Below are 14063 nucleotides of genomic sequence, written 5' to 3' on the forward strand. Positions count from 1 at the left end.
TTTTTGTAAAAAAATGGTTTTTCACAATAGGATTAAAATGTGGTTTTTGACAAAATTTCCTATATTTTAAAAAAATGGTGAATTATTGTCAGATTCGACATGTATGTTTATATCCTATTTATAATATAAACTTTTTATAATTTTAGTTGATACATAATGGAAAATATTGATAGTCAAATGTATATCTCAAGATCAATAGGAACATATGGGACGAAACCACAAGAGTATTCCATATCGAAACCACAAGAGTATTCCATATTTTATAAATAATAACTAAAATTCCATAAACAAGAAAATGAAGTTTTACAAAAACATTATAATATTAATACCAAAATTGATAACAATAATCAAGATGACCCTGTAGCTTAATAATAACCCTCATATATGCAATGGTTTTGTGGTATTGTCCCTCTAAAATTACTGCATTTTAAATGTCCCCAAAATGAAGTTCTACACAGAATCAGGCCTTCAAGTATAGCTCGTTGTCTCACTGCAATGAGAAAGTTAAACGAGCAATGGTAATACCAACACCAACAGGTCCAGCACCAGAGTACACCACCACAGCATAACCATTCTCAACATGCGACAATAAGAATCTTTTAGATTCATCACCATAGCAACCGGAGTTCATTCAACAGTACTCGTACATGGGGCGATGTATCAGGAGACCCTCAATTCAAAATTCTTTTTTAAAGGAGATTTGGCCAATACATGAGCAACATAGTTACCCTTCCACAAACATGAGCAAAACAAGAATTATGTTAAGTCAATGCCTCAACAAAGATCCCAAGTGTGAGGAACAATTCATATCACCACCATTTAGTAGTTAGTATAGTCTTGTCACGCTTTTTATAATGCAGTTAAAGCGGTAAGAACCATTGAATTCAACACATTACCTTTCATGAAAAAAAACAAAGCAGTATTAGCAGTAGAAAAGGCTCAAGTGTAAATCATACGAAGTAACTCTTAAGGGACATCAGTTGAGTAAAACCAACAGTTCACAACAACTTAAATATAAATATCAAAATCATGGAATTAAGCTAAGATCAAATCGGATCATATACGTAGTATAAAAGCAAATAAGTTTGAATCAAACAGATAAGAAAACATGTTTATTCCATATCATTATATCATATCACAATTAAAAATAAATAAATAAATAAATAAATAAAAAATAAAAAAAAGTTCAGGTCGAATTAGAAATAATCAAATCACATCAAGAGAATTTGTTTTAGTAATAATTATAATTTATTCATTTTGGACGGCTTTAATGAGAGCATGAATGAATGCATTATCTGCATGGTACAATTGTAAGTATGATGCACATGTAACATGTTAAGGCATCTAGAGAGATGTAACTTTTTTATTTTGTTGTACAGTATTAATATGCATTTCCTTTTAGAGGTGGATTTTGATTGAAATAGGTTCTTTACAAAAAGCAAAACCTACATGTGAAGTACCATAGCCAAAACAAGAAAAATACTTGTCATACAAGTTCTGTTTTTTACACTTTTGTAATTTAAACACGAATATAAAAAGCTAAAAACAACACTATATTGTTTTGTATATAGGATTTTCAGTTAATTTCACATATTTGCAAGTTACAATAACAATACTCCCTTTGTTTTTTTTATAGATGTAGCCATATTTCGCTTTAAGATATTTTAATTTGATGTACCCATATCTTTATTCTATTTTTAATAAGCAAAAATATCTATCTTACTCCCTTAACCTTTAAGGCATTGTTTGGTTGATAATATAAAATGGGGGAAGTGAAAATTCATGAAATTTGATAAATTGAGAAGTTGTTTGGTTGACACCAAAAAAAAAAAAAAAAATGGGGAAAGTGAAAATTTATGGGAATTTCAACATCCCACAAAACAAGGAAAGTAAATTACCTAGACCCCCCCCCCCCCCCCCCTAGGTCAATCAAAATTCATGGGATTTCTAAATTTCGACATTGCCAACCAAACAAATTTAGGAAATTCCTAGGAATTTCATGAGGGAAATAACTTCCCATGAAATGCAATTTCCTATGGGAATTTAATTCTCATGTCAACCAAACAAGGCCTAATATTTACCTAATTCCACCCACTCTTATGTTATTCCTTATTCCTTACACCAATCCGCCTTTTTACCACTCTCTTATTTACTTGAATAAGAGTAATAATAATATTCCTATCAAAATAAATAAATAGTCATAATTTTATTTACATTCTTAACTTGAAAAAAATCAGATAAGAGTATATTTGACAGATAAATTCAGATCAGATTTTAGGTGAGCTAAACATAGCCTTAAAACATGGCAATGAAAGTATATGACTATGTTAAGATATAAACTATAGAGAACAAACTCAATGAAGGCAAGTAATTTATACCTCCACATGTGTTCAGTGCTTTTGTCTCGACATTGGTTAGGTTGGCGAAAAATTGCGTGACAAATTATCATAGAAATCTCTTTGCTGCTCCCCCACATAGAAATAAGAGAATATTCAAGACATGTTAGACAGTCATTTTTTTTTTGTTTAAAACACCAATGACGCAATTAAAACAATTATACCTCTTTGTTAACAGAAGGTTTCAATCCCACCAATGCTTTTTCAAAATGACTATAATTAATTATCCAAGGAATGGCACCTGCACCCTTTTGCTTCAATAATCGCATCTCGTCATGAGCAAACCTACTGGCTTGCCGCATCTAGCAGTATTTCAAAAAAAAAAAAAAAGATACTTAGCCTATATTGCTAATTGAAAGGAATATCAAGATTTTAATGAACATCCACTGAGGGATGTAGGAGTACCAGAATTGTGATAAAGACATAGCAAAAATAAGAAACAAAGAATGGGGTGAACAAACCAGGAAAGCAAGGTCAGCGCCACTAAAATGATCACAAGCTGTTCTCTCTGCAATAGCAAGTAAATCCACATCGGTATCTATAGGTTTCTTTCTTGCAAGAGCTTTCAATATCAAGCCACGTTCCTGTGGACTAGGCAGAGGAATGTATAATAGTTCCTCGAATCTTCCAGGCCTCAATAAAGCACGATCTATCAACTCAGGTCTAGAACATCCAGATAAAGACTGTCATATAGGAGGATTTTGGCATTGATAAAACATATTACTAGCAGTGATAAGTAATGAAAAAAAAAAAAGTATACCGATTTGTAGCACCAATGACATAAACCCCCCGCCTTTCCTCTGCACCATCTAGCTCAATAAGAAGCTGCAATGACAATTTAAGATTTTAAACATCTGAGTGCCCATGTGAAAAATAAACCAAAACTATACAGTGGTACAAAGTGAAAAACCTGCTTAAGTATCCTATCAGTAACCCCACTAGATTCTCCACGATTTGCAGTCAAAGCATCCACCTGTGACAAGTTCAGCATTTTCAAATGTCATCAATTGAATTTGATTCCTGAATTTATCTTGTAGTCCTATTCTTGTTATGATACACACAATTAGCAATACACCGATATAAAAGAATGGGCATATAAAAAGGAAGGATTTTTACATCCTTGACATGGTGAGAGCTTTAAGATCTTAATTTAAGTTTCCAATAAGTTTTTTGGGATGAGAGTGCATTAGTGACAGCATATATCTCAACTCTAGGTAAATAATGTGAGCTGGGCAACCACTTTGAGCTTTTGTTTGGCAGTCACTTGACAATTCAACAATCAAGAGATTAAGATCAAGAGGTATTAAATATTGCTTTAATCTCTCGGATTGGGCAAGCTGTCCACTAACAATCAATTATTAGAAATGTAGAATTATTCTTACTATCAGTATGTATACACAGGAGATTAAAGTAAACACCCAATAAGATTAGATTTGATGATTGAGAGGTGAAAGATATTGCAAAAAACACAGTATTTCATGATGAGACCAAACAAATGGAAATAGATCACATGCCATTGGATAGCAGATGGCTGTAAAAGGAGACATAGCTGATAATAATTAACATCTCAAACAAGAAACGAATTTGTTTGCTAAGACTCTCAAGCAGCAATTCACAAAATTATAAGGAAAGTTGGAATTCCAAATATGAATGCACCCAGATAAAGGAGGGTGTGGAAAGTTAAATCATAGATACGAGCATTGTAATTTTTTAGCATTAGAGGCTTTTACACCAATATGAGTGGAGCATATCAAAAGGAAGCAAGTATTTTGAGGTGATTAAGGCTTTAAGCCTACAATCATCCCACTATTCATCTCAAAAAGGAACATACAATCAATAATACATCATTTTTCACATGTCTTCTCCATATAAATGGGATTCACATGATTTAGTCACTAAATTGTGGTTGGGGCAAATTAGAATTTAAAATGGGTAATGTTATATGCAGTCCTCAAGGCGTATATAAGCATCAAAAACATTATATAGACTGATACCCTGCATTGATTTAGGATTGCAAGACTTTCGCATAGGTTAGGGAAATTAATGTTTGGTTTAACATAATATTACCACTTCAGGCTTTGTAGTTCCAGCCACACCAAACACCGTAGGTAGGAAAGAATAAATACAAAAGTGTCACAGAGCACCATATAAACCCCGCACCCCCAACCCCGCCCCCTCCCCCCCCCCCCCCCCCCCACCTCACCCCAAACAAAAAAAAAAAAAAAAAAAAAAAAAAAAAAAAAAAACCACTTCAGGCTTTGTATTTCCAGCCACACCAAACACCGTAGGTAGGAAAGAATAAATACAAAAGTGTCACAAAGCACCATATAAACCCCGCACCCCCAACCCCGCCCCCTCCCCCCCCCCCCCCCCCCAACCTCACCCCAAACAAAAAAAAGCTCCAACTATCTAGCAAATTTCATGAAGAAAAACAAGAAAAGCAATAGTGACCTAGATAAAGTCATTGCCTATTACACAAGAACTTTCCTTTCAGATATCCCATCATAATGCAAAGCCGAAAGCTTGATCAAACCCCCCCCCCCCCCTCCTTTCTCTCCTCTCAAAAAAGACAATGTCCCAACTGTTTCATGAAAAAAAGCAATAGCGACCTCATCATGTAGATAAACCCATTGCCTATTACACTACAATTTGCCTTTAAGATATTTCATCATAATGCTTGGCCGAAAGGCTGTTCAAATTTGCCTCTCTTGGCTATATTAAAACTTACAAGACAACAAAGGAAACTAGCAACGAGCAACAACAATGTGAACATTTAAAACAATAATTATAACTTCAAGAAAAATTATTCATACCTCATCAAAGAAGAGAATACATGGAGAACATGTCCTTGCACGATTAAAGATCTTGCGAACAGCCAATTCACTTTCACCAACATATTTGTCCATAAGTTCAGGACCCTGGTAAGGTTTTTTTTTAAAAAAAAAAAACAGAACTTTCAGTACTTCATAGCAAGGTGAGTATGCTTTAAAGGCCCAATCCCTAGAAAGCAAAGATGCAAACAGACAGGGGTGGGTGGGGGGGGGGGGGGGGGGGGGTGAGGGGGGAATTTACAGCAGGGGGCAGTGAAAATAGACCTTGATGTAAATGAAACTTGCACCAGCCTCATTAGCAACAGCCTTGGCAATCAACGTTTTACCACAGCCAGGGGGACCATAAAGCAAGAATCCTGCTGGCAAATCTTCTCCAATTCCCTTAATAATATCAGCAGAAATAAGAGTCAATATACAAAAATCATCAGACATAAGATGCTGCTCATAAAAGCAGACATGGGAACCAGATCAACAATCACACTGGCTTGATAGTTGAAAAGGTGTAAAAAATTTCTAGCTGCAATGACTCATTATAAAGTCAGTTTGAAAAAAGACAAAATATCACGGGAAGCGCAAGGATTCCCAGTGATTTCTGCACAAGCAGCAAAGCAAGTAGGGTTTAAAAAGCAGATAAACCTCTCTTAATTAAAAAGGACAGCAGCTTATCATGAAACACTCGTCAACAAGAACTTACTAGTTGTACTGAAATACATGTGCTTTCCTCAATAAATTAATAAAATAATGTTAAAAAAAAATACTCAACATCCTGAAAATCAATCAAACCATGTACCAGTATCAACTTCTTACACATGTATAGAATGGAGAAGTATCTACGATAGGGATGCAAGTGGGTACAAAAATGCTGGTTCCACACCACGTCAGTGGGGCGGGTAAGGTATGGGTACAATAGTCATACCCACCATGGGTAGTGGTTAGGTGGTGGTTGAAAGTAATACCCGCCTACCCAGTCCCGCTTTACCCACCCAACTTAGCACTTACAACCATATCTTTTTTTTTTTTACTACAACTTTACAACTATTGAACTTAAATTTGGTAAACCCATAGCTCCATAAGCCCAATTAAGTAGACAAAACCACAATATTCAAGTTCCTACCCACATTGTTTCGTGTGTTGATAGTTTAATATGGCCTGTAGTGTAGAGCTTTTACTTGAAAAATAATATCTAATGCTGCACTTTTATTCGTTTTGTTTTAAAATTTTTGACAGCTAATTGATGCATTGTTACACTATAAAATTCTTGACAGCTAATTGACTTGTAATTTTTACCATAAAATTTTTGCCAAAACTTATATCATTGACCACTTTAAATAATGTCTAAAATGAACTACTAATTATAAATGGCTACAAGTCATTAAGGCCCTGTTTGGTTTGATGTAAAATGTTTTTACGGGAAAATGATTTTCCCATTTACCTTTGATTGGTTTGTGACGGGGTGGAAAATAATTTCTCAATGGTGGAAAATTGCATCTATAATGGTGGAAAACATTTTCCTTTCCAAAACAAGGGAAGCCTCATTTTCCTTCCTCTTTTTACTTTCTTCTCATCCATACCCACATTTCCCTCCTATTTTTCATTTCTCTTTAACTTTTCTTGTAATAAGAACCAAACAAAAGAAAACTATCTTGCAAGTGTGGTTTTCCTTGAAAGTATGTTTTCCATGATAACAAATTTTTCATTGAAAATGTTTTACATCAAACCAAACGGGGCCTAAATAGAAAGTAGACAAATGGTAAACCATTGCTACACATACAACAATCCTAAGTAAACCAAATACTAATTACATTGGAAAATACAAACTGCACATTGCACATGATTATTCAAAATAAAAAATAAATAAACAAGTAAATAAAAGTTGCATATGAAGCCTATTCTAATCGATAACAACTCAGTTATCAGTAATTCTCGAATAACAAAGTCTAGAATGCTACTCCACATTAGTTTTAGTGATTGCAAAACACAAAATCAACATCTTACACATTTTAATGATTAAAGATATTAAAGAAAAAATGACTACGTAAAACAAGCCAATTAAGACCTATTAGAAGAAAAAAATATAAATTAAAATTAAAAATAGAAGAACAATCACAGAAATTCACCAGTCAAAATGTGTGTTGGTTAAGAGTACGTGCAATCTAATAAATATAAACGGTATAATCAAACTAATAAATTTGACAAGACCAGAATACTTGAAAAAAAATATCAAGTATAATTAATTACCTCATAATCTTCAGGATTTCTAATAGGATCAACTATACAGCTCTGGAACTCCTGCCTTATGGTGCCAAGGCCTCCAACATCTTCCCATTTCACATTAGGAACTGCAGAGAAACCTTCCCTCTTCAAAGACGGTTGAACATTCTTAAATGCAACCTAAATCAATACATAGTCCAGGAGGAAAAAAAAAAACATCAACATACTTGGAAAAGCACCTATATCCATAAACTAATAAACATTTCATGACAATAAATGGCATAAACTAATAAACATTTCATGACAATAAATGGCAGAAGTAGCAAATTTTACAATGGAACAAAACTTTTTTTTCACTTAGGAAAACATTTACAGGAAAGTGACGACATTGAATTACCTCAAAATCTGACATTTTGGGACAGAGTGTTTCCATTTCTCCAGGCATAAAACGTAGTTGCTTCCACCAATCGTCATCTTGGGGCCCAACTGCACACTCCTTAAGACCCTCATCCTTCTTTAAGTTTATCATCTTCCTCATAGCATGTACAGAAGCTTTTCTAACATAATCTTCCAGGTCAGCCCCAACAAACCCTGCTGTGTCCCTAGCCAACTTTCTAAGGTTCAAACCCTCTTGAACACCAAGATCATGTGTCAAGACTGAAAGTATCTCAAACCTTGCATTTTCATCTGGAACTCCTAGTTCAATCTCCCAGTTAAATCTTCCAGGTCGTCTTAATGCAGGGTCAAGAGCATTTGGACGGTTTGTTGCTCCAATAACAAGAACATGGCCTTGTTTGCTCTCAGAAACTGAAATCTCCGGAACTGCTGGAGATGAATGTACTTTACTCCCACTCACAGAAATCTTTTGACCAGCTACAGAAGCATTCTCACATATAGTATCCATGCATTTCAATAACTGAGTGACAATTCGCCCTTCTTGCCTTTTCTGCGAGCTCTCTCTTTTCTCCGCAATGGCATCAATCTCATCAATGAATATTATTGAAGGAGCAGTCCTACGAGCTTTTAAGAAAAGCTCACGAATGTTTCCCTCTGACTCACCTTCAATATGAAAACACAAGAAGCATCAAGTACTGCTAAAGTAAATCCTAACATATATATCATTTACCATCATAAGCAAGGCCAAAGAAGACATCATGAAGATGTAAAGCCTTAAGATGAAAACCTAAGTTGCACAACGACACACTGCCGACACCATAAGCAATGTCACATACTCACATAGCCTTTCTTCTTTACAAAAAACCTTTTAACCAACCCTAATTCAAATAGACGGTAGGCCAAGAAAATTAAATTTTGATTGCTTTATTCCATTCATTAACTTAACGACATATTAAGAAGGTGACAAAATTACCATCCTATGCCCCATTTAAAAAAAAAAAAAAAAATAAAAAAATAAATAAAACTCAAATATGAACGGAAAGAAAGAAATGTCGAAAGAAATGTGCATTTTCATCCTTTTCTCTCCCTTCTACGGTTTTACCAACAATAGTAGGCTCTTTAAAGGCCACAAAAGATATCAAAAACATACATAGTATAAGCTAGTTCTGATTTGACATACCTGAAACACCAGATACAATCTCAGTCGATGCAATCTGATACAAAGGAACGCCAGCTTCATTAGCAATAGCTTGAGCCAACATGGTCTTACCACACCCAGGAGGCCCGTGCAATAGAATTCCTGTTGGTGGCCCTGCATGTAAGTGACACAGCCGGTTGAGGAGTTCAGGGTAACGAAGTGGGATAAGCACATTGTATTTTAATTCCTCCAATACTTCACGCATGCCACCAAAATCCTTAAACATGGGATGCGTGTGCACCTGATCTCTACCATCATCTAAATCCATATTTTTACTTCCTATTCCTCCGGTTTTCTCAAGCATCACAATATTCTCAATTTCTTTTTTTTCTAATAATTCTATAGTTTTCTCATTTTTCTCCTCCATACTCTCTTCTGTTTTATCAGGACAATAGGCTTCCCTTAACATTGTTTTCATCAAGTCAAACTTCGGACTGGAATCCTCCTCGTAACTTGAATCAAGGGATGAAGATGATAATGCTGAAGTCGATGTTGATTGTTGAACTTGACCATCTCTACCGCCACTGCTATTATTCCGCTTAAGCTGGGAAAGGGCCTCTCTAACATTTTTGGTGAGTATTGCGGTTTTCCACCTCCTGTACTCCGGATATGTCTTACGTAGATATCTCACAGCATCCTCCTCACTCTCAAAGTTACAATCCTCAAAGCATTGCTGTAAAATCCTAAGAGCGCTACGACCACCACGCGTATTCGATCCCTTTCTCATAGTGTTATCAATTCAAATTTCCAAACCCCTAAACAAAATTTAAACCAAAGTAATCTGTTATCATTAATGAAAATGTCTTTTATACAATTTCATTAACAAAGTAATTTCACAGTACAAAATAAATAAAAAGCGCATTCCTTTCCAATTAAATTGAATAATCAAGTAAACATTCCTCAATATTTAAAGTTAAATAATCAAAGTAGAATCGAAAATTCACTTTAAATTCACCTCGCTTAGAATATAATAAGAATAGCAAATTTATAGCAATGAAATCGCTTATTATAATTATTCATAACTTGACTAATATAAGCACTAGATCAGGCCGTCCCTGAGGCAGGGCAGGAGGGAAAAGAGCTCTGATTTCATAGTTAAATCCTAACATTAAAGTGTTGTGCAATACATTAGCAACCAAATTTGATTCATAATTACAGGGATATTTGATTCAATTATCGATCTCATAATTTTAGGGATATTTGATATGATGATAACAAATACAAACAACTTACCTCAGAACCTGCTTCAATGGGGGAGATACAAGAACTAGATTCAACGGAGAACGCCAACTGCGCTTCGGTTGAGAACGTTGAGTGCGCTTCAATGGATATCTGACTAATCTGAGAGAGAGCAATTCTATGGATCCCTATGACCCGTCACAGTTATTAAAGGGATGGATCCGTCTAAAATATAAATGGAATGAGTCTTTATACGATCGTCCAATGGGGCACCGTACACCTTTTAAGGGTTTAGAGTAAGGGGGTGTTTGGCAATTGGCTTTTTGTCTAGTTTTTGGCTTTTTAGTTTGATCAAATAGCAAAAGAATATGTTTGGTAATTGGTTTTTTTTGTTGGTTTTTAAGCTAGCTTTTCCGCCAAAAGCTAATAAGAGTAGCTTTTTCTATTGGCTTTTGGCTTGTTAGCCCACTTTATCACTAATAAACAGCTAACAATCATTAATAATTTTACCAAATGCTTTTGTAAACAAGCCGGCTTAAACAATAACTTAAAAAGCCAACTCATACAGTTAATACTTCCAGTTAGTCAAACAAGCCAAGCAAATAAGCCATCAGCCAACAACCAACCGCCGATTGCTAAACAACCCCTAAACCTGTTTTAAAAAGTACGAGTATTAGTTTAAATTTACACTTCCTTTTCCTAAATATCATCTTCACACACCAAAGCTTGTATAATTTGTATAACCAAAAGATCCATCTCTCTGAAAACTCTCTAGATGACTACTTTCCTACAACCCCATAATCCCCCTGAAACGATTGATCAACTAGCAAGATCTAATAAGAAACCTAAGCGCAAAATCACCCATTTGATCTTTGGAAAGGATTCTGATAACATGGAAAAATCCATGGAGATAGATAATGTTGAAAAACAGACCTCAAGTCAACCCAGTAATGGAGAAATAAGCAAGGGGGTCTAAATCCTCCTATACAGAACAATGGTGCCCACAAAAATCCTTTAGGGATTTGATAAAGGAAACGCAACTGGAGAATCAGGCTGCGGCAGCTGAACATTTCGATCTGGATGATGAAATGGAGGTTTTGGATGATGATGAAGCACCGGAGGATGTAATTGACAGTGAGAGATGCCCTGTTATTCTTCTCACCAAGGAAGAAAAAAAAAACCATGAGCAAGCCTTGGAGACATACCTTAATTATTAGGATGTTTGATGGAAGTCTAAGATATATGGGATTAATCAAACGACTAAAAAGGAAATGGCAACTCAAGGGTGAAATGAATCTCACTGATATTGGCTATAAGTATTTCATAGCAAGGTTTAACAATGTTGATAATTATAATTATGTCCTTACTCAGGGTCCATGATTGATTGATGATAAATATCTCATAATTAGAAAATGGACACCAAATTTTATCCCAGAAGAAGCATCAATCAATGTTCTCACAGCTTGGGTAAGAATTCCTAATCTTGCTGTTGAATACTTTGATAAGCAGTTCTTGAAGAAAATTGGGGCTAAGATTGGTAAGGTTATCAAAGTAGATAGATCAACAGCCTATGCTGAGAGGGGTCAGTTCACGCGATTAAGTGTGGAGATTGATCTATCAAAACCTCTGTTGGCTAAATTTTGGCTAAAAGGAAAATTTTGGAGAATACAATATGAAGGTATCAAGATGATCTGCTACAAATATGGGAAACTTGGGCACTTGGATGATCACTATGAGTTGAACCAGAATGTAAGATGGTAATTGATAACTCTAATGATCAATTAGTTGTCTTGGGGCAAGAGAATAAACCTCTGGAACAGAGACCTGAAGAAGTAGATGATTTTGGCTCATGGATGCTTGTTAAGAAACCGGTTCGTAAGAAAAATCTCAGACTGAAAAAAACAGCTTCGGTGATCGAAAAAAATGGAAATAATCTTTCGAAAGAAGATCCTCAAGCAAAGGTCAATGGTAATCCCGTTAATCATGCAACTGGCAATGGGTTGGCTTCAAGATTTGAGGCGCTAAACCAGGAAGGGAATGAGGAAGATATTTTGCAAGAAGGAAATAATTCAATTTAAGCTGATCAAGTTGCTCTTTCTAAGGAATTAGGGGAGAAAGATAAGGAAAATATTTTATCTTCTATGAGTTTAAAAAACTCTCATATGGCAACAATAAGTCTTGGGGATAATTCTCAAAATCCGTTTGATAAGAAAAATCTATTAGTAGCCTGCTTGAGACCTCAAAAAAAGGAACACTAGAAGCTATTACAGAAAGCCAAGAACATATACACTTAACGGGTATCACTAATGAACAATCACATATTTCCCCTACCTTCGAATGTGATTCTCTTAGAGATCCCTCCGATGAAAACACTATGTGTTGGACAACCAATGGAGGTCCCATACATGGGCATAGCTAACCCCCTACCTCACATAATGGAGGTCAACATGGACTCATGGGTGGAGCCAATACCAGAACCGATGGAGTTAGTGGTCACTCTCCAAATTCCCAATGAGATTAATCGATTAATCCGATTAATCTTGAATACTTATATAAGTTCTCTTAACTCTTTTCCTCTTTCTATGGAAGATACAATTTTGAATTTAGCCCCAAATTCTACTCCGATATCTTGCATGGTTTGGAACGTGCAAGGAGCTGGAAACCGAGCCTTTGTTACGGATTTGAAAGAAGTAGTTCGTGCTAATAAGCCTTGTGTTTTATCTTTGGTTGAAACCCATATGGGTGGACAACAAGCTGAAAATATTGCTAATATCATTAATTATTAGGGACATACTAGGGTGGATGCTCATGGCTTTAGTGGTGGGATTTGGGTTTATTGGAGGACTGATCTCGTCACTGTGGAGCCGATTATCAAGCATGGTCAACATATTTCTATGGAGATTAAGAGGATTGGTGAAGAGCCCTGGTATTTCTAGGCCGTCTATGCTAGTCCGGATCCAGTCAAACGCACTGACTTATGGAGAGAACTCAAGGATTTTGCTGTTTCTCATAACAAACCTTGGGTTCTTGCTGGTGACTTTAATGATACTCGTTTCTCATGGGAAAGGAGTTCAAGTTGTGCTGAAACTTCGAGGAGGTCAGCAAGATTCAATGAATGGGTTGAACACATGGGACTCTTAGAAGTGGAATTTAGTGGACCTTCTCACACTTGGGCCCGTGGCAACAGCATCAATACAAAAGTCAGTGCTAGACTAGATTAAGCCTTGTGTAATGGTGATTTGAGCTTAATGTTTGCTAATGCAGCTTCTAAAGTTCTTCCTACATTTCAATCGAACCACTGTCCCATTCTTATTTCCCCCAACGGTTTTACCCCAATTTCATCAATTAATAAGCCCTTTCGTTTCCAAGCGGCTTGGATGACTCATGAGAAATTTAGAGACTATATTGAGGAAAGATGGGATAAACAAACACCCCTTATTCCTCACCTTGGGAAGATTGCGTCTGACTTGCAAGATTGGAACCATTCGTTTTTTCACAACATTTTTTTTAAAAAAAAAGAAATCATTTGGCAAGAATAGCAGGGGTCCGAAAGTGTAACTGTAATACCCCGTATTTTTATGTATTTTTTATAAAGTATTTAAGTATTAATAAAATGTATTGTTAAGGGCTCAAGTATTTTAATTAAATATTTTAAAGGGTTAAAGTATTTTAAGTATAAGGTTTTATAAAAGTAAAATATATTTTGAACTAAACGTTTATTAATTATTAGGCAATGTAAATTATTCCTACATACTCTTATTGGAATAACCCATTCCAAAACCCATAACTTAAGCCCTATCCCATAACTTAAGCCCACATTTTTATAAGCCCAAATTTAACCCTACACTCCCT

At 35.4% G+C, this 14063-nt stretch overlaps 1 protein-coding gene across 1 annotated transcript; it reads right to left on the reverse strand.

Annotated features, from left to right (window-relative positions):
* Positions 1-227: 227 nt before the first annotated feature.
* On the reverse strand, positions 228-10418 carry LOC145586288 (cell division control protein 48 homolog C-like). Its single transcript, XM_081643073.1, has 12 exons — positions 10266-10418; positions 9015-9787; positions 7836-8497; positions 7466-7618; positions 5492-5608; positions 5210-5314; positions 3307-3369; positions 3157-3221; positions 2858-3059; positions 2561-2698; positions 2379-2462; positions 228-896 (listed from the first exon to the last, which is right to left on the reverse strand). Exons 2-11 carry the CDS (start codon positions 9757-9759, stop codon positions 2415-2417), a joined length of 2298 nt encoding a protein of 765 aa, XP_081499199.1. The 5' UTR covers positions 9760-9787; positions 10266-10418; the 3' UTR covers positions 228-896; positions 2379-2414.
* Between the last annotated feature and the right edge of the window lie 3645 nt (positions 10419-14063).

This window comes from Chenopodium album, chromosome 16 (genome assembly GCF_948465745.1).
Source record: "Chenopodium album chromosome 16, dcCheAlbu1.1, whole genome shotgun sequence".
Taxonomy (NCBI): Eukaryota; Viridiplantae; Streptophyta; class Magnoliopsida; order Caryophyllales; family Amaranthaceae; genus Chenopodium; species Chenopodium album.